The 21093-nt window shown below is 42.1% G+C and overlaps 2 protein-coding genes across 4 annotated transcripts in view; both read right to left on the reverse strand.

Annotated features, from left to right (window-relative positions):
• Window positions 1-21093, reverse strand: part of LOC133150543 (protocadherin alpha-C2-like) — a 102540-nt gene that overhangs the window by 66568 nt on the left and 14879 nt on the right. The window contains exon 1 of one of the 3 annotated variants that reach the window (XM_061273205.1): window positions 4379-6846. The exons of 1 other annotated variant lie outside the window; for it this stretch is intronic. In XM_061273205.1, coding sequence (XP_061129189.1) covers window positions 4379-6760 — 2382 coding nt within the window. In that variant the 5' untranslated portion in view covers window positions 6761-6846. Of the gene's footprint in view, window positions 1-393; window positions 2930-4378; window positions 6847-21093 lie in introns of those variants that run through there. One more of the 3 variants, XM_061273144.1, reaches the window with a different exon arrangement.
• LOC133162380 (protocadherin alpha-8-like) lies at window positions 18612-21037 on the reverse strand. Its single transcript, XM_061291535.1, has one exon. The coding sequence runs from the start codon at window positions 21012-21014 to the stop codon at window positions 18612-18614; it is 2403 nt and encodes an 800-aa protein (XP_061147519.1). The 5' UTR covers window positions 21015-21037.

Raw genomic sequence — 21093 nt, forward strand, 5'->3', positions numbered from 1 at the left:
TAGATAGATAGATAGATAGATAGATAGATAGATAGATAGATAGATAGATAGATAGATAGATAGATAGATAGATAGATAGATAGATAGATAGATAGATAGATAGATAGATAGATAGATAGATAGATAGATAGATAGATAGATAGATAGATAGATAGATAGATAGATAGATAGATAGATAGATAGATAGATAGATAGATAGATAGATTCACAATGCAATAATTTTCATTAAGTTAACATAACTTATGTTGTTAATTACAGCCTTACTTCAGCACCAAGGACAGATACGTTCTGACCATTGCGTGCGAAATTGTTCTGCAGAAAAAACTTTCAGCTCCAGCAGTACCATCGACCAGAAGCATAGAAACAGCCCACTTTTATACTATATGTTCTTACCTTCTCAGTGGTAGGTAAAGTTTGAGTCCTGGTGAAGGTGTCTCCTCCATTAATACTGATCAGTTCTGCCTCTACAGGCGGAAAGGGTGTGGGGAAAACCACCATGTCACTCTTGAGCGTGTCTGAGCTGAAGCACACGTCGTACTGCTGAGTCGCTTTGGAGTAAGACCAGCTCCCATCAGGGTGGGTGGTGATCATCGGGGCGCCGTACCTGTCGAAATGTCCGTCTGTCTGTCTGTGGCATCTGAAGACCACTAAAGTGACCAAGCTGAGCAGAAAAACCAGCGACACGGTCACAATGGCGATGAGCAGGTACAAGTGCAAGTCGGAGAAGCTCTCCTCCTTGATGGGCACGTGTCTGAATTGAGTGTGGTGGATGTCGGCTGTGCTTTCAAGCACCACGACATCAAGAGACACAGTGGCTGACAGGGGGGCTTTGCCGTTATCACACACCGACACCACCAAGGGGTGACTTTTCAGGTCATTGTCACTCATTCGCCTCTTGGTTCGAATCTCCCCGGTGCTGGTTCCGATCCGGAAGAGGTTGTTGTTGCCTTTGGGCTCAGACAGGTGGTAGGAGAGCAACGCGTTGTACCCAGAGTCTGCATCCACTGCCCTGATCTTGGCCACAAAGTATCCCGCCTCAGCAGAATAGGGGATGCTCTCACTGTTGACAGAGCCATGCTCAGAATAGGGAGCCAAAATGGCCGGACTGTTGTCATTCTCATCCAGGATAAAAACGTTGACAGTCACGTTGCTGCGGAGCGGAGGAACACCAGAGTCTGTAGCCTGAACTTTAAACTGAAAGGTCTTTACATTCTCGTAGTCAAAAGATTGCAAACTGACAATGTCTCCACTCTCCGAGTTGATGTTAATCATTGTAGTTATCGGCATCGAGACAGTTTTACCTTGCACAAAGGAGTATGTCACTTGCCCATTTTGATCAATGTCATCATCAACCGCAGTCACTCTATGAATGACTGCTCCCGGTGAGCTGTTTTCTTTGATATAAACATTAATAAGGGGTTCTGAGAATCGAGGAGTGTTGTCATTTATATCAGAAATATGTACATAAACTACACTGGTGCTGGACATAGGTGAAGCGCCTTCATCAATTGCTGCTATTGTAATGTTATAGTTGGACTGACTCTCTCTGTCAAGATGACCATTTACAGTCAATGAATAATAGTTTTTATAATTTGTTTCCAATTTAAATGGAGTTCCATTTGCAATGGTAACTTTAACGACACCATTCCTTCCTCCATCCTTGTCCAGTACAGATACAAGAGCAATAGCAGTGCCGAACTCAGCATCCTCCTTGACTGTGTTAAGCAGTGACGTCACAATAATCTCAGGAGCATTGTCATTTTCGTCCTCCACTTCAACGAGGACCTTACAGTCAGTAGACATTGGAGGATGGCCTTTGTCAGTGGCCTTAGCATGAATCTCAAAGGCAGAATTTTCTTCATAGTCTATCTTTCCTTTAACGGAAATCACACCTGTTTTAGGATTAATTTCAAATAAATCCAAAACATGATCCTGCCCTTTACTCCTCAGTGAATATTCTATTTCACCATTCAAGTCATCATCTGCATCGGCTGCATTTAGTGCGATGACCGTTTTATTTAGTGGTGAGTTCTCTAAAATCCGCGTTTTATACAGAGAACTGCTAAACAAAGGGGCATTGTCGTTGTTGTCTAAAACATTGATCAAAATTTGACATGTGCCAGATTTGGGTGGATTACCACCATCCACAGCAGTCACTGTAAGTGTAATCGAACGTTGTTTCTCCCGGTCTAAAGGCTTCTGGAGCACAAGCTTAGAAACCACACCTTCCCCTCTATGCGACTCAAGAGAAAAATAATCATTAGGACTAATCTTGTAGGCAGTCACGCTGTTTTTCCCAACGTCGTGATCTGACGCCCCGATAAAACCAAAAGTCCCTCCGGGTAAAGTATTCTCAGCAATGTTAAGTGTCTGCAGCTTTTCGATAAAATAAGGTGCATTGTCATTAATGTCGGCTATATTTATTTCTAGTCGTTGCAGCTTTAAAGGTTTGTTCATAACCGCCTCAACATTGACGGTGCATGGTGCAGCCTGAGCACAGAGCTCCTCTCTATCTATTCTCTCACTTACATAAAGAAATCCAGTCTTTACATTCACGTCGAAATATTTCCTTTTTGATCCACTCACGATTTGAAACATACGCTCCTCCAAGTCGTGCACATTTAAGTTTAAATCCTTGGCCACATTTCCAACAAAGGTGCCCACTTTTACCTCCTCCAAAACAGTGTAAGAGAGCTGTCCATATGCTGCCGTGCAACAACAATCCAACAGAACAAAGGCCAAGAAAATCCTCAATGAGCTGCGTGTCCTCCTCATCAACATATTTGTATCTGCTGTGAATCGATCAAAAACCGTAGCTTCCTCCACACCCCTGCGATGATTCTTCATGGAAGTAAAATAAGAGGATTGAATTTTAAAAGACAACGAGAGTCGCGCTCCTCCATTTGCTCTTCCACCTCACGGTTCTGTGACAAAGCCTGAAAAACGCTTGAATTATTTGGGAGGAGTCCGAGGACGTTAAACATGTAGTGGTCTCGACTGCCCCCGTGTGGCCATTTGAATTAACTGCAATGGCTGCAAGGACGCCCAAATATGAGTCAACCTCATTTCAAAGTTTATATAGTTGCACGTCACCAATTATCTCAACCAGTCTGTTTAAATTTTTTTTACAAAGATAAAATATAGGAAAAACAACCAAAACCAACTCGACATATAATTATACCGTATAGGCTGCTGTTTTAAGTAAATGTCAGAAAAAATATACACTACTTAGGACGTTTAAGCAGGAAATATGGCAGGGTTCGCCAAGTCTTGTCCTCTAGGGAACCAATCGAGCCTGTTTTAGATGGATCCCCACTGCAACACACCGGATTTAAATCATCAGAATCGTTATCAGGCTCAATAGAGCTTGCTGATGAGTTAGTTATTTGAATAAAGTGTGTTGAAGTAGGGCTCCAACTAAAACAGGCTGGATTGGCGCCCTTGAGGACCGGACTTTGTGACCCCGTAACTACGGGCTTATTTCTGTTTTGGTTAATGCAACACAGAGACGTTAGTTTCAGGACCATGGACAGGTACATGTATGCACGTACGTGCTTGGGAACTAGGAACGAGGTAACTGCTCCATTTACAATATGATTGCACCTTTAGCCAGTGTTTACCAAGCTTTTGATGAGACAAGGCACCCCCCCACAGACACACACGCACACACAACCTCAGCAAACAAAACTATGTGTGTCAGTTTCATTTCAGTTTAAATGTCAAAGGTTAGATGTTGTATAGTTCTTGTCACACGCTTATCTTAAAACACTGTGTACAGCTGTTGCTCATACCCTTTTGAAGATGGAGGTAGAATGTCCAAAATGGAGGCAAGCAGGCATGCAGGCAGAGGAAGAGAGGCAATGGCAGGCAGGCAAGGGTGTAGGCCAGGGACGAATAAGGGGGGGAGGAGGAATGGCAGGCAGGCAAGCAGGTGGCACACAGGTGTAAATCCAAATTGTTTGTAATCCAACTAAGGTTTCAACATAAAGGGTTCCAAGAAGTAAACTAAAAATTGTTTTCTAAGTTCAAAGTTTTCAAGTTCCAAAAAAATTCAAGCTTGGAACAGGCTTGAAGTAGTTTGAAGCGGCCTTTGAGCGGTAAAAAACTATATCACTACTATCTTCTTTCTTTGTCTAACTGAGACTGGCTGAGACTGACTACCAAGCGGGAGCGGCCATCTTTACCTTATCAGGTGACTGGTCGGGTGACTAACCAGGTGACCAAAGGCTTTGTAAATGTCAAATAAAAGTCCATGGCCCAAGGCCAGCAAATCAAACAAAAATAAGAATTTAAGCCAAGGAAACTAAATTGTATATGTAAATTGAAAAAAATATTTTGTTTCGATTCCTTGCAAACTTAATTAATATATGCTTCTTACCTTCTCAGTGGGTAAAGTCTGAGTCCTGGTAAAAGTGTCTCCTCCATTAATACTGATCAGTTCTGCTTCTACAGGCGGAAAAGGCGTGGGAAAAACCACCATGTCACTCTTGAGCGTGTCTGAGCTGAAGCACACGTCGTACTGCTGAGTCGCTTTGGAGTAAGACCAGCTCCCGTCAGGGTGGGTGGTGATCATCGGGGCGCCGTACCTCTCGAAATGTCCGTCCGCCTGTCTGTGGCATTTGAAGGCCACTAAAGTGACCAGGCTGACCAGGAAGACCAGCGACACGGCCACAATGGCGATGAGCAGGTACAAGTGCAAGTTGGAGAAGCTCTCCTCCTTGATGGGCACATGTCTGAATTGAGTGTGGTGGATGTCGGCTGTGCTTTCAAGCACCACCACATCAAGAGACACAGTGGCTGACAGGGGGGCTTTGCCGTTATCACACACAGACACCACCAAAGGGTGACTTTTCAGGTCATTGTCACTCATTCGCCTCTTAGTGCGAATCTCCCCGGTGCTGGATCCGATCCGGAAGAGGTTGTTGTTGCCTTTGGGCTCAGACAGGTGATAGGAGAGTAACGCGTTGTAGCCAGAGTCTGCATCCACTGCCCTGATCTTGGCCACAAAGTATCCCACCTCAGCAGAATAGGGGATGCTCTCGCTGTTGACGGAGCCATGCTCAGAATAGGGAGCCAAAACGGCCGGACTGTTGTCATTCTCATCCAGGATAAAAATGTTGACAGTCACATTGCTGCTGAGTGGAGGAACACCAGAGTCTGTGGCCTGAACTTTGAACTGAAATGTTTTTAACTTCTCATAGTCAAAAGATTGCAAACTCACTATATCTCCGCTCTCTGAGTTGATGTTAATCATTGTAGTTATCGGCGTGGAGTCAGTATTACTTTTCACAAATGAATATGTCACTATCTTATTTTCATTAGTGTCATGATCAATTGCAGTCACTCTATGAATGACTGCTCCCGGTTGACTATTTTCTTTGATGTAAACATTAATGAGGGTTTCTGAAAAGTGAGGCGCGTTGTCATTTACGTCCGAAATGTGAACATGAACGACACTAGTGCTGGATAGAAGTGGACGTCCGTTATCTTTGGCAACTATGGTGATGTTGTAGTGCGGTGCATTCTCTCTGTCTAACGGCTCATCAACCAAGAGAGAATAATAGTTTTTGTAATTTTCTTCTAGTTTAAATGGAACTTTATTTTGAATATGTACTGCAACATGACCGTTCTCACCACCATCTTTATCAAAAAGCGACACCAGTGCGACTGCGGTGCCTACAGCAGCGTCTTCTGGCACGCCGTTGTGAAGTGACGTCACTGTGACCTCAGGAGCGTTGTCATTGACGTCCAAAACCTCAACCAGCACTTTGCAATGAGCAGACATGGGAGGGTTTCCTTTATCAGTGGCCTCCACCCTTATCTCGTATGCTTTTTTTTCCTCATAGTCAATATGACCTTTCACCTTAATTACACCAGTTTGACCTTCAATTTCAAACACATCCAATACGTGATCTTGATCTTTGCTTCTTAATGAATAAACAATTTCACTGTTTAAACCCTCATCGGCATCTGTGGCGTTCAATGTAATGATTCCAGTGCCTAATGGGGAATTTTCTCTTAGTGTTGTCTTATAAAGAGATTCACTAAATGTCGGGATGTTGTCATTTATGTCCAAAACATCAACTATAATTTGAGAGGTGCCTGATTTTGGTGGGCTTCCCCCATCTACGGCAGTCAGCGTCATGGTAATGAGAGGCTGCTTCTCTCGATCTAAGCCTTTCTTCAGAACCAGCTCAGCAGACACGCCGCCGCCCGCTTTATGCACTGCTAATGAAAAATGCTCATTTGGACTTAATCTATACGTGCTGATGCTGTTTTTACCAACATCCGCATCACTGGCTTCAGACAATGCAAATTTAACCCCTGGCAATGTGTTCTCTGCAATGTATAAATTCTGAATTTTGGTGGTGAACAAAGGTGCGTTATCGTTAACATCTAAAATGTCTACATCAATGCGATACAGTTTTAAAGGGTTGTTTATGACAGCCTCTACACTGATGGAGCATTTCACCTCCTCTGTGCAGAGCTCCTCTCTGTCTATTCTCTCATTTACATAAAGCGTGCCAGTCTTTAGGTTTACCTCAAGGAATTTCCTCTTAGTGGTGGCAACAATTTGAAACGAACGAGATTCTAGGTCCTGTACGTTTAAATTTAAATCCTTGGCGATGTTTCCAATGACAGTGCCGGGGTTTAACTCCTCCGAGATGGAATAAGAAAGCTGTCCAGCTGCTGTTTCCCAGTAACACTCCAGTAGAAGAAACCCCAAATAAATCCCCAAATAGCTCCGTCTGGAAGGCATGTTTATGTCCAATAAGAGAAAAGCATGAATTTAAAAAAAAATCCTTATTTGAGTGTGAGCCCTGTGTTTGTTCCTCCGTCCTCTGCCTCTTTATAACAAAGACTGAATGGATCTCTCAGGCATCTGAAAGCGGGAGGGGCTTCAATGCATGGAAGAGCGGCTCTGCCTCTGACGGATAAAGAGCGACGCTTGGTGGTGAAAGTGGTTATGCGCAGGGGCGAGTGAATCCATCCTGATGCGCACCAGTAGTAATAATAATAACAATCCAGCCATCCGTCCATCCATAATAATAATAATAATAATAATAATATTAATAATAATATTAATAATAATATTAATAATAATATTAATAATAATATTAATAATAATAATAATAATAATAATAATAATAATAATAATAATAATAATAATACCAAGCATAGGGAACTAATCATCTTCACTGAGAATGACAAACATTGAGCATTTCTTTCTGACTTTCAAAACAGAAAGTACTATTAATCAACACCCTTCTTTTTCCATAACAGTGTTGAAGTATATATTTTCTCCTCACCGGCCCCTCGTTAATCTTGAGGGTAATTAATTAGATGAATTGATTGAACACATGAGACAATTTCCCCCGGTTCTGTGGTGTGTTTTGGTCCTCCTCCACAATTTGTCATCAATTTATATGAGCGTCCTCTGTTTGCTAATCCCAGGATTAATCCCCGGCTTCATAAACCCCCGTCCTATTTTCCCCCATGTGGAAAACATGATTTTATTTGGACAATATATTAATCATAATCACACACAGATCCACAATCATCTCTCAGCAATATGCATTATTTATAATTCTTCACTATGCTGAGTTTATAGATGACAACAGTCTAAGCATGGTCAAGTGAGGTGTCTTTTATTAGCAGCACATTGTGTGTGTATGTATCTATACTGGAAAAAAAATGACCTTTCCCATCACTTGATGGCGATTCACATATTACAGTGAGGATTATCGAAACCAGCCCAGAATCCTGGATTATCTTCCTCATAAAATCTACATCACACATACTAATATTACTCAGCACAGTAAACCCAGAATTTATCTTTTAAAAGCACATAGTTTATCACAGTTCTGCCCAGCAACGTACTGACCTCTTGACCTTATTTGCTGTTGATTTTAGTTCAAATCTCTTCTGCTTTCCAAGAAATTATGAAGCACACCATAATTGTTTTACACTTTGAATTCATGTAGGTTCTGGTTATCATATTAAATCCATCAAGTTAAGGCTTTTTGCACAATATTTTAAAAGCAACACAAACATGTATTGTAAACTATATTTAACACTCAGAGAGCTCCAACAAAATTCATATGAAACAGCTCTGCCGCAGAAACTACAAATATAGCTCATTCTGCTTTGTTAATTTGACAGTAGCAATTAATCAAACTAAATTTCTTGATCAAGTAAGACTGCCATAGAAATTACTGTAAAATGCATATGAACAAATAAAGGTTAAAAATATACTCAAACATTCCTTTATTGAATGTCTTTTTTGTATTTAAATGAAGGAGAGTATTCATCTTACAGGAAGAGAAAAGAGTTAAAGTTGGCAGGACAAGGGCAGGGGGAGTGTGTTGTATTTTTAGTGTGCTCGCTTTATTATTAAAGAGTTAGCACCACATATAGTAGATGTGTTATGTGTGTGCCCTTGTGACAAGCACGTTAAAGGGTGCACACTGAGTGAGCGGTGGAGTGGGGGTGCCATCTTAACCACAGGCTTCAAGGCGAGCTAGCACTCCCCCTCCTCACTCTCTTCTCTCCCTTTTATGTTTCCATAGCAACGCCATCCCCGGCATACACGATGCATGTGTGCACACAGACGCACACATTGTGAGCGCAAGCCCATGGGTGTAGTTTACTAAATACGTACACTGGAGTTTTTGACCCACTTCTGAATATTCATCAATTCACATTAATGGATTTTGCCCTCAATGAATGAATCAAAGCACATCAGGCTTTGAGTGCACATACAGATGTACACCAAAGCAAACAATGCGTACTCTGGAATGAACGAGTCTGTCAACAGTTGCATCTGGGTTGCTCATGCATTGCTAATGTTGCACTGCTCCAGCAGATTCATTATGACATTTCCACTGCAGCACCTTCTTCTCCTTTCCGACCTCTCCATCACACTGGAGACCCTGACCTTTTCAATCACCCCCTGCACAGCCCACAGCCAAGGCTCTGGAGACCACCCCCACTCCTCCCTATAAGCTGCACACTTGCTTTTCATGTGATGCAACACTTATACCATGAGCAGACTGTCTGCAGAACATCTCATCCTAGATATATATCTTTTTAAATATTTAGCTGTGATGTGAGGCTTCAGCACATGGACTGATAGGGCCACGCCCAAATGTGCATTCATGAGACAAGAAAAACATATAAAGCAGAAGCCAAGATGTTTACATTGAGAATCATAGGGTGTGATTAAGGGTGACATAATGGGAAGGAAAATAAAAATGTGAATTGGGGGAAGAAAAAGAATAGCCTTTGGATTGTTCAGAATCAATGTGTGTGTGTGTGTGTGTGTGTGTGTGTGTGTGTGTGTGTGCGTGTGTGTGTGTGTGCGTGCGTGTGCGTGTGGAGAGGGGGGTTATACAATATTTAACATTCTTTTTTTAGGTGGATGTTGATAACGTCACAGACATGCTTGCAAGACAGCTCGACCATCTGCACATAAAAAGCTACACAAGCTACAATACAATATAATGAAGAAGCTGAAAATAATCCACCTCAATCATTTATTTTCCAATTTCAATCTGCTCTCCCTCCATTGGTTGGAAAAATAGGACAGGGGAGCATCCAGCAAAAACATGAGCCAGGACATGGCAATATGGAGCATGCTCACGCACATGCGCATACACACGCACATGCCACTGAAATAGACTCCCAAACACATTGTTCACTCATTTGGAAAGCAATGGCACAATTTCCCCAAATTACTTAATTAGCTACTCTACTGTAAAAACAACGGGCAGGCTATTGTTGATAGGGATGTGTCCCTGACAGCATGTCTCATGAGAGGAGCGTTTAGAAATAGCTTTCTCTCACTTTGTAGTTTTGCTTGCTCCGTGTCAAAGACAAGTGTGTATTAATGTGAAGCTTTGGCAACAGTGCAGGTGCTGACAAAATATAGTTGTGAATGTGGCTTGAGTGTGTGTGAAAGATCATGTATATTCAGAAATGTGAAGTGTGCAGGGGATGCTTTAATTTACTGCCTTTCAAAGTTTCCAACTAGCAAACATTTTTTGACAACAGCATTACACATATGGATTCACTTTACAACAACACACTTTACAACAACAGACACATCTTTCAGTTCAGCTCATAAAAACAGACATACAATCTAAACTGTAGAGGGGGAAAAAACACCATCCAATTGGTTTGGTTGAAGCCATGTCGCAGCCCTGGACTTTGCTGATTGGTTCATTGCACGTAGCGACAAAGGCGGCGTCCGATAGCTCTGTTTCCACCGGGAGCAACCATAATTGATTCATTCACTCCTCTCCTGTTTCCATAGCGACACAGATGCAAGCCTCCTTTAGCACCACTCCCTACTTCCTGCCCCTCCTTTGGACCTTTCTTTGTCAGGAAACAGGGAAGGAATATAATGTCGAACTGTATATATTTATCTGTCATCAAAGATATATTTTATATACTGCACATACAGACAATGTAAATATTTCCCCTATCCTTAGTGAATCCACATAGAGGGAAGAGAGATGCAGCCAGAATGTAACATTTTTTTTTCTAGGATTAAGAGTAAATCTGGCTCTATAGTCAATCATGGATAACCTAGATTTGTCAATCAAATGGTTTGACAAAGGCAGAGAATGTGTGGAACAACCAGTTATGAGTGGCGGAAAATGGGACACCTACCAGTCGATCAATACTGACACATAAACTCAATCGTGAAACCACTGAATACACCACCACTTTTGGAGTGCAATGACCAGCTAAATAATTGACAGTATTGACGCACAGAGGACATTATGTTCTACTTTTGTTGCCACAAGAGGGCGCCTCTTTTCTTCCCTTTCCAAACGCTCAGACTGGGCCAACGCTTGATGCCTTCTGATAGATTAGCAATGTCACACTCAGAAGAAGAGGAAAAAAAAGTGTATCGTGTGGCACAGATACTCTCGCAGCCTTGATGTCTGGTTCCCATTCACTGTGTCTTCAGGAAATGAAAACGCCGCATGGGAAGGAACTGTATTAGAGAAAGAAAGATGGGGCGATATACTTGAGGTGTAACTGATTGCGAAAAGACTCCTCGCAAGTTATTAAATAACGCGACAATACTGTGCTGCAGCAAGGGAACCAGGAGAAAGGGATTCATATAACATTCAAAGCATATGCTGTCCATTTATTGTATTTTTTTCACACGTATTTTCTATATACATTTCTCTCACAGACACACATTGCAATTTATTTTCAATACAATCACACATTAGACCTGTATAAGCGTTGTGTAATGTCTATTTTTACATTCTTATTAGTCATGCTGAAGTAAGTCTTCGCCCACCACTATAGCATGCATGTGATGAGGAGCAATGGAGGAGCGGACCTGCTGCATGCGCTCAAGCTTGGCCCACTTCCTTTAAAAAAAAAAAAATGGAGGGAGTGAGTCGGAATAATAGAGGAGAGTGCTGGCCTGTAGAGAGCCTGATGTTGGAAGTGCAGGCTGGAATGTTTTTTGTGAGGTTGCTCCACTTTTCTTCCTAATATGACTACAATATTGTGATGTTACTATTGTGCTGTGTGTTACATTCATTTTCATCAACTCTTAGATCCGCCACTAGCTACCAGCCTCCTGTCTCAATAGTATGAAAACTTAAATAGCTACAAGGAGAGCAGATTCCCATGAGTGTATTGTACACAGTATGAATTTGCATGAGTAATGAAGAAGTCCTTGAGTCGACAGGGCAATGTTCCTAGATGCCAATTTATTAGATGCAACTAAAACGAATGTGCATACTATCACAAAACTACCCATAAGAAAATATCATTAAACACAACATTACAACAAGACACAAAATTCTGTGAGTGGCATGTTTAGTTTCACTTTCTGCTGCCTTCTTTAAACTAGTCTTCGTGGCATGATTAAGATGATTCCACCTAATCGCATTAGAGGAGTAACGGGAGAATTATCCCTTGACACTCTTTACAGAGTCCTTAATCCATGTAGGGCAAACTGGAATATCGACATTAGTAGTAGAACTGACAGGATGAGTTCAAACACAAGTTTGGTACCAAAAGTTAAGAATATCAGTAATATGTGAAGTTCAGTTTTTTTCCTCCACAACATATTCAAGTCTTGGACATTTATTTTGAAAGAGTCAAGGTATTTTAGATAAATAAATATGTTTATACTGACATTACTACAACTACTATTATTACATGCATATATTGCACTGCACAAGTATCCCATACGGTCTCCTCTAAACTAGTGAGCACAATACAAAACTGGTTTCCTCCCAAGGGTTGGTTAGACTGTACCCTAACCCTGTATAAAAAGAGAGAAAAAAAAGATACTTTGGCAAATGTATTGTTGTAATCCATGCAATTTTATTGTACAGGGGTACCTAATGTTGTGGCCGATGCAGAAGAAAACAAAGCAATTATATTTTGTAGGCTGCACTCCAGTGAACTTTAAATTCGACATGATAAGTGCATCATCGAGCCAATTAATATGACAATGTATTCCGTCTCATCCCTCTTGCTGCTTACTGCTGTTATCTTTATTGTTACTCTTGATCTAAAAGGGTCTCCTCTTATGGATGTGCATACTGAATATTAATTAGAAAATATGAAGAATAGTTGTAATGTTCATCAAGAACAAAAAAGAAATATCACTCATTGGTCTATTTCAAAGAAAATCTAAAACTAAAGAAAATTGCTGCAAAAAAAGTCATACTTTCAGTTCGAAGATAGGACAAGCTAATAAATAATATTCTTCATTTTTATATTATGAGTTTATTCTAGTAAAATACTATATTTGTGCATTTAGATTAGTTCCTGTTTTAAGAAATAATTAATGTCAGACATATAATACACAAACAAAAGAGGATTTCCTCTTGTAAAATACGAGAAAGAAAAAAATACTGAGTCTTTCAGCAGTATTTGCTGTTGAGCTTCCTCTAAAATGAGGGCACAATGTGCAGACGAGAGGCTGCCTGAGACTAGAAATAGCATTTGGGGGCATGGTGGATTAAGAGGCAAAATTTGCGAGAGGTCCCATCATTGGACAATTCTCTGTTTAGAAACAACAGGACTAAGCAACATAAAATATTAAAGAGCTGCTTACAAGGACAAATAAAATGAATTTGGTGATAGCAAGCTTTTGCATCTGCTTGCATCCATACAGTCAGACAGGAGGGGGCACATGTGAGAGAATGAGCTATACGACAAGACGAGGAGGAAAGAAGTCTATTCTCAGTGTGTAGATAAATAGATGGGCAGGATGGGTGAGTAAAATAATCCAGTTTGAGGTGAAGACCAAATGGACGTATAACGGAGCTGGAAAAGAGTGGGGTCGACTGTCGAGAACAAAGCCTGCACTGGAAGACAGACGTGGGAGTGGGAGGAGAGGGAGGGATGTGCGTCAGGCGCATTAACATTTGCCTTACACACCCTAGCTCATTGTTTTAGTCATACGCTGTACACACGACTGCAGGAATACATGTAACATACCTTCATTACTAAAATAAACATAAATATGCAAAATACGTATGCGTGACAACCAGCCATTACCACAAAATATGTCCTTGACATTTATTACTTAACAATCATAAGGGTATAATCAATACGTCCCTGCTTTTGTTTTTTCCTGACAGATGGTCTTCCTAAAAATAAACAGAGTTGAAAAATAAATAAATAAACATCTACATGTCATCCTAAGATGACTCATCACAGCTGCTTACTGCAGGTTTACACACACACAAAGATGCCCAGGGAGTGGCATTCAACTCATTTTTATCACAGTACTTCTTGAACTTATAACATCCGAATAAAATCAGACGATGCATTCCGAACATAGTGCAGATTACATTGTGTTTATTGAAATAGCGAATTATTACTTGCCACTTTCTCAATGGATATTGTTGCAATAATAAACGAGAAAGAGGAAAAGTTATTTAGTGTAGCTAAACTTTTTCATGAGGGCAATAAAGCCATATTCAATTAGCGAAACTGTCAGAATAGGAGGAAATACTGTAAGGGACATTATATGGTGCCAAGCAGAGGTCAGAGTCTGAATCCCTCTCACAGACGTCTGATCCCATTGATGCTCAGTTCAAAATAAATACAACATACGGTCCTCATCACAAGAGTGTGAGGACATAGTGGTCCTCTGCCCAGCCCAAATAGCCAACAGTGAGCAGTGCAAGGATACTGTGCTAAGAAGGCAATCCTCTTAGGAAAGGCGGCATCCTCTGTCCAAAAGGGCGACCGCAGATTGCCCTCTCTTCACTAAATCAAACTTCACAACCCCAAAAGTCATGCCTCTTGTTTTCTCTATCTTGATTGCAACAATGTAAAAGCCAGTTGCGCTTTCTTTCGCCCAACTCCTTTGCCACTATGAGGCTAAATTGCAGGGAGCCTTACGCTATCCTCAATCCTCCGGGCATGCAGCAGTGACCTGAGCACTGCAGCAGATGTTGTGGCTGTATGAATGCTGATGCCAAACAAGAGCAGTGCAGGCCATCTGTTCTGAACTGTTAATTCAAAAAAAAAAAAAAAAAGAAAGTAAAAAAAGATAGCACAGGAATAACAGCAGTAGGCAAATAAAAAAAGCACCTGCGTTTGGACTACTATTAATATTACTACTATTAATAATAACTGTAATCATACATCAAATAATGTGTTGATATTATACACTTAAAAATAAAGCAAGCTTGTCATCTAGAGGGTGTCCTCGTTTTGAATGAGTGTGCAGTGTGAGTGGCAAGGTTGAAATTATAGCCCTCTCCCACAGAGTCAATGAAGTGCGACACAATGAAAGTGAGGGCTTATATAACTACTGGAGTAGCGGAGGGGTGAAAGGGTCAGACACGCTCATTTAAATTTCCTCATAAAAAGCCCAGTTCTAAGACACAAAATGATGCATATGTTCAAAGAAACGGCACAGATAAATGCTGATATTGCATAAAGTGTCCTATAGGTGTATCTATAGTATATGGAGGAATGAGCTTTGACCCAAATTTGTGACAAGCGTGGAGCCAACCTGCATGAAAGCCACACATCGCTATAAACCAGCCTTGTCATGTAGCACAAATGATAGAAGCAAAATGAGATGTGGCAGGGAGCCTTGGCCTAGAGCTGTAAGTGCTGCCCACCCACACTTCACACGCTTTGGCCTACTGACTCCCACTTTGCCTTAGTAACGCACAGGGACAGTAGGGAGAAAAAACATCATGCAATTGCACTATATATAGCCATCTACTCATGCACCCATCCATCAACTCAGCCTTCCACCGAAACCAAAGTGTGCAGTGACTAGATAACTAGAGAAAACTATAACCAAATATTACGACAGAGGTAATTCTGTAGCATCACAAAAAGTACACATGAGCCCAGAGCATCCTGGGCAACATCAACTGTATACAGTTGGCGACCATCAAGGTCAAAGGTCATTATCATGGCATTCATTGTCAATGTTAATCGTCACATCCTGACGTAATCCGCTGAAATAAATATAAACTTTTCAATGGCATGCCAGTTCATTGAGATGCACCTTTATTTTGAGATCCAATGAAAGAACTCAAATTCTGCCTTTGCAAAGACATTATTGCTCGCTTTTGATTGACGCCATCAGAGTGTTGTTCATTTCCATTTCATTTCTGAGTCATTATAGTTTGCAGTGGTGTGGAAGAGCACTGCATCATAGTAGAACAAACACGCTGAATCAGATAGGTGCAAAATCTAATTGTCATTGAAAGAGAGAGCTTATCTATATGGCTGTTAATTACGGAGCAGTGAGCACTAAAGCATAGGTGCACATTGTCAAACTCTTTTCATTGAGGTCTTAATGTCAGTGTGAATGGCTGCTGTGTTTGTGAGAGAGAGATTGTGTGTGCATGTGTGTGTCAAAGACCTAAAGATAGTAGTTGGTGCTCGTGTCATACCCTACTACTGTGGGTTTAAATTAGATTATCATCACTGTTGTTGCTGACCCCAATGTGAGTGGAGCCGTGCGGTCATCCTGGAACCACATACGAGACAATGTGCCCCAGTGACACACAACAGCACATGCAGCATCACACAGCCACGGCCCTAAAGGCATGATGCACAGTGACACACACAGACGGCTCTAGAGCATGTGATAGAATTTTAAGATTCAGTAAAGAGAATGGACATGTCCAGGCGACAGAACATGCTGGCATACAGGGAAAGAGGTAGCCAAGGACATTCAGATAGAAGCGGCAAAAGGAGGGCATGAGTAGACTGGGGGAGGGAGGAGAGGAATGAAACATGGAGGATGAGGAAGGAGAAGAGGGTGTAGCAGCAAAGTAGGAAGAAGCAAAATACCCCAAGAAGGCAAATAAAACAATGTCTGGAAGGAATTGCAGTTAACAGTTTTCACTTTCCAACCGTCTGGATTTCATCAAAAGCATGCCTCCATACATCTATCCGCCACCTGACAGATCCGCTCGCCTTGTGACACCTGAGGCGCTTTTAATGAGGAAGAATCTCAGAACCACTTGTGAAAGACAACAGACAAATTGCAGTGCACTGGAAATAATGTCGGAGCAGACAGTTAGCATGCAAACACAATTGCACAGATGTGCTTGCATGGGCAGCCAAGCAGACAGACAAAGCCACTGGCACAAACAGCCACACCCCTACACAAAGCAGCACGGATGATACAAATGTAAACACAGTACTGACTTGACTGTTTTGTAATCAGCTGCAATCGACCGACGAGAACTCATGCCAGTCTAATCAGAATTTAGAATGATATTGGGAACAAAAGAGAGAAGTGCACTGTGTACATCAGCACTAGGGTCAACAACTTGCTGCCACATGGGTAGCGCGTGTATGTCATTGCTATGGCTAATAGGTGTAATTGTGATGTATCCACAGTAGAGGCAAAAGTTGCCATTTCACGACAAGCCGCAATGACAAATGTGATCCACTGACATCATCACGTGCTTGCTTGCTGCATTCCTTTTGATTTGCATCAAGACATCTCATGGGGGCATTTGCTGTCCAGGCACAGCTTAGTAGTGCTGCTGCAGCCACTGCGGAATGCACACACGAGGAACATATGCATCATGAACACAACAAGTAAAGGGAAGTTGGTCAAAAGAACTGCAGAAAACCTTCTGCCTGCAGTAATGTCACAATAGTGGATTAATCTTCCGCCACCCTTCCTCCAACACAAAGACGCTCAGTGAGACGCTTCTGCTCGAAGATCTAAATTGAGACAACTTAGATTCATAGCAATGGGTAAATATTTCAGGCTTAGTTTTTTGTGGCATAGGAATTTAAAGACTGACCTACTTCTTAGCTAGAAATGATAACCTCGATACCATAACATAGCTAATCATGAGCTCAAGCATCACTGCCTTTGCTTTTGTTTATTTATTTGCACCATCTGCTGCTTAATTCTAAGGCGGACAATTTATTGACATGTTCACGTTCGATTGAAACAGACACATTTTCATGAAATATTGCGAGTCGCCTATGGAGGCTTCCACCACCCATCCCCCTCCCCTCCTCCTTCTCCTTTCTCCTCATGCTCCATCCTACAGTGCCGGCTGCTCGTCTCTACCCCCTCCCTCCCTTGCCGTATTCCTCTGCTGTTGCTAAGACTGTTGATCGTTTGCTAGTCTCTTCCGATAGGTGGATTTCCGTGCGCGTTGCTATGGGCAACACACAATATTCCACACAGAGTGAGTCCAAAAGCAGAGCATGCAGATTGCACATGTGATAAACCATGACCTATTTAGGCAGATACAAAAACGCAAACATGGTCATTGTACTATTACGTTTCATAAAGTGTTACACAAATCAAAAGTCCAAAAGGCAGAAACATAGTGTGAAAGAAAGAAATATAATTGTAACGAATGAACATTAAAGCCGATGTTCAAATGAACAATCTCCGATTGACTCCGGGTGACTTGTGAGTCACGGCACGCCAGCTGCAGGCGCTCTCTCGCTTCTCGCTTTACTTTCAGACATTCATGCTTCATTGAATCAGCTCAACTGCATTCACATTAGGCATGCTTACAAACACTAGTAAAAGCACACAGAACCTGTCGATAAACGAAAAAGAAGGTGAAACTTTCCCTGCTGCTTCATTACGTTTCAAAATCAACAGCACAACCAACTCCTGTAATTCATTTGACAAATGTGTCACAATAAATAAGATGTTTTAGTCATAGAGGCAGGTGTCTATGAAAAACATCTCTTACACAAAACAATCCAGTATTTTTTATCCATTATTCTTGCTTTTCATTTTCACTTTTGCTGGACATCAGAAGCTAGAAGAGTCTCTTTGAGGCCCACAAGAGCCCTTAATGACCTAAATGTGCCAGTAAACCATCCAACATGAGGAATGAATACTGAACCGCTTTTACACTCATAAGGGACATATGAGGCCCATGCATCACAAAAGAGGACATCAACATAATTCATTTTTTGCTCCTCAGCATATTTCTGAGAAGCATATTCAGTTTGCACATTGGGAAGCTACAACTTATAATGCTTCAGGACCACAGACAGCGACTTTTCTGTATCCAGTGGTCAAACATACACCATTGCTTGGATGTTTGACAAGTTTCAAACATCAATCGTAGTGAACACAGAATATCTCAAGCGCACACACCCATATGGAACTTAACTGCTGAGTTACCATGTCTTACCTCCCCGGAAGCGTGTCTCCTGTCAGGGAGCACCAGAGTGTTGGCGTGGCTGCCCGGGACTATGGTGGAGCCGATACTCATTCGGGGTCCAACTAACATGTAGCGTTTGTCTCCCGATCTGTACTGGATGCTGTGACACAGTGTGCCATCATAATTGGTTTCTTGCAGATATTTAGAAGTGTACTCGGTGGATTTGGAGCACTGCATGGCGATCAGCACAATGATGCTGATGACAAAAAGGAGCGACACTGAGCCCAAAGTGATCATCAGGTAAAAAGTCACATTGTCCTCCTCGTCCACCGTGGCCGCGCTTTTCACGTCGGAAGCCGCAAAAGCCTCTTTGGGCTCCACGAGTTTGACAGTCACAGTAGCCGTCGCCGAGAGAGACACATTGCCGTTGTCTTTGACCAGGATGAGCAGGCAATGCTCGGCCTCGTCCGTCTCCGTCAAGGAGCGAAGTGTTCTGATCTGGCCCGTGTAGCGGTCCAAAGAAAACAGACTGTGGTCGCTGACTCGCTGCAGCGAAAACAGCAACCAGCCATTATAGCCGATGTCGGCGTCGTAGGCTCGGACTTTGGTCACCAAGTCTCCCGCTTTGATGTTGCGGGGAATCTCCTCCACACCTTGGGCTGAACCGTTGGAGCTGACTGGATACAGGATGACTGGAGCGTTGTCGTTTTGATCCAGAATGAACACCTTCACTGTCACGTTGCTGCTCAGTGGGGGGCTCCCACCATCCCTGGCCACCACTTGGAACTGGAAAGCTTTCAGCGTCTCAAAGTCAAAACTTTTCAGTGCTGAAATCTGTCCATTTTCAGAGTTAATGCTTAGAAAAGATGTCATTGTTTTGTGTTCATCCCCATTTCTCACAATGTCAAACGATATGACAGCATTATCACCCTCATCACTATCATGAGCACTGACTGAAAACAAAAAGGCTCCTGCAACGTTGTTCTCGTTGATGTAGAAAGTATAGAGATTGCTTGAAAACTTTGGACTGTTGTCATTTACATCTGATACAGTCACACTTATTGTTTTGTGTGAGGAGAGCGGTGGCTCGCCGGCATCCTTTGCAACTATTGTGACATCATACTTGGACTGATGTTCTCGATCCATATGAGATTTGGTGATGAGCGAGAACATATTATCTTGTAAAGAGGGTGTTAGCATGAAAGGTATGTTACCCATAACATGACACGTGACCTTTCCATTGACACCTGAGTCCTTATCATTCACACTTATCAATGCGACAGTGGTCCCAGGTTTGGAGTCCTCTGCAATAGCACTTGAAAATGAAGTTACTTCAATTTCAGGTCTGTTATCATTTAAATCCACAATAGTTATTATGACACTTTTCTCTGTTTCTAGGGGGACTGGTCCTTGATCAGATGCTTTAATATCTATTTCATACTTGTCTTTTGCTTCAAAATCTATTGGACCTTTAACTGTAATTTCTCCAGTAATTGTATCAACATCAAAAACTTTGCGTAATTTGCTATTAACATTATTACCAAAAGAGTACACTACCTCGCCATTGAGACCGTCATCTAAATCTGTTGCGTTTACTTGCAAAATGGTTGAGCCGATTGGCGCATTTTCCCTTAGCACTGCAGAATATGACTCTGATGTAAAAACTGGCATGTTGTCATTTACATCTAAGACATTAATTAAAATCTCCGTGCTTCCTGATTTCGCGGGTTTACCACCATCGAGTGCTGTCAGCAGCAGTTTATGACTCCCAGCACTTTCTCTGTCCAGCGCCTTATGCAAATACAAAACCGGGATTTTCCCGTCTTCCCCTCGGTCTTTAACCTCCAAACGAAAATGTTCATTTTGACTGATTTTGTACGAGTGAACCGAATACGCGTCGCTGTCTGGGTCGTGGGCGCTCTGCAGCTGAAACCGCGCACCAGGCAAAGCAGATTCCGATATCTCCAAACGCGTCTGATTGTTGGGGAAGGTGGGGGTGTGGTCATTTACGTCCAAAATCTCAATGGCGACGTAATGGACCTCTAATGGGTTTTCCACAACGATCTTAATGTTGACAACACACGGGCTGATTCGCTCACAAACCTCCTCTCTGTCTATTTTCCTCTTCACCCGTAACATGCCGTTGTTTGTTAGTATAAACAGAGGCTCGGTGGTACCAGAAACGACCCGGAATCCTCGAGCGTTTAGTCCGCTCAAATCCAACCCCAAATCTTTTGCAACATTTCCAACAATGGCGTTATCCATTCCTTCCTCGGGAATAGAGTACCGCAGCTGCGCCGTAGTGAAAATAAACGTGAAATCCAAACAAAAGATGACAACCAGCAAGCGCTGCGTCCATGGCGCGCGTAATCGTCGAGACATACTGGACCGGTTATTAGCCCAAATGAGAGTCCATGCGTAAGAAACAATAGGATAAATTGGGGATGAAGCAAAAGGCAAA

The sequence above is a fragment of the Syngnathus typhle genome, linkage group LG1, assembly GCF_033458585.1.
Source record: "Syngnathus typhle isolate RoL2023-S1 ecotype Sweden linkage group LG1, RoL_Styp_1.0, whole genome shotgun sequence".
NCBI classification, from domain to species: Eukaryota; Metazoa; Chordata; class Actinopteri; order Syngnathiformes; family Syngnathidae; genus Syngnathus; species Syngnathus typhle.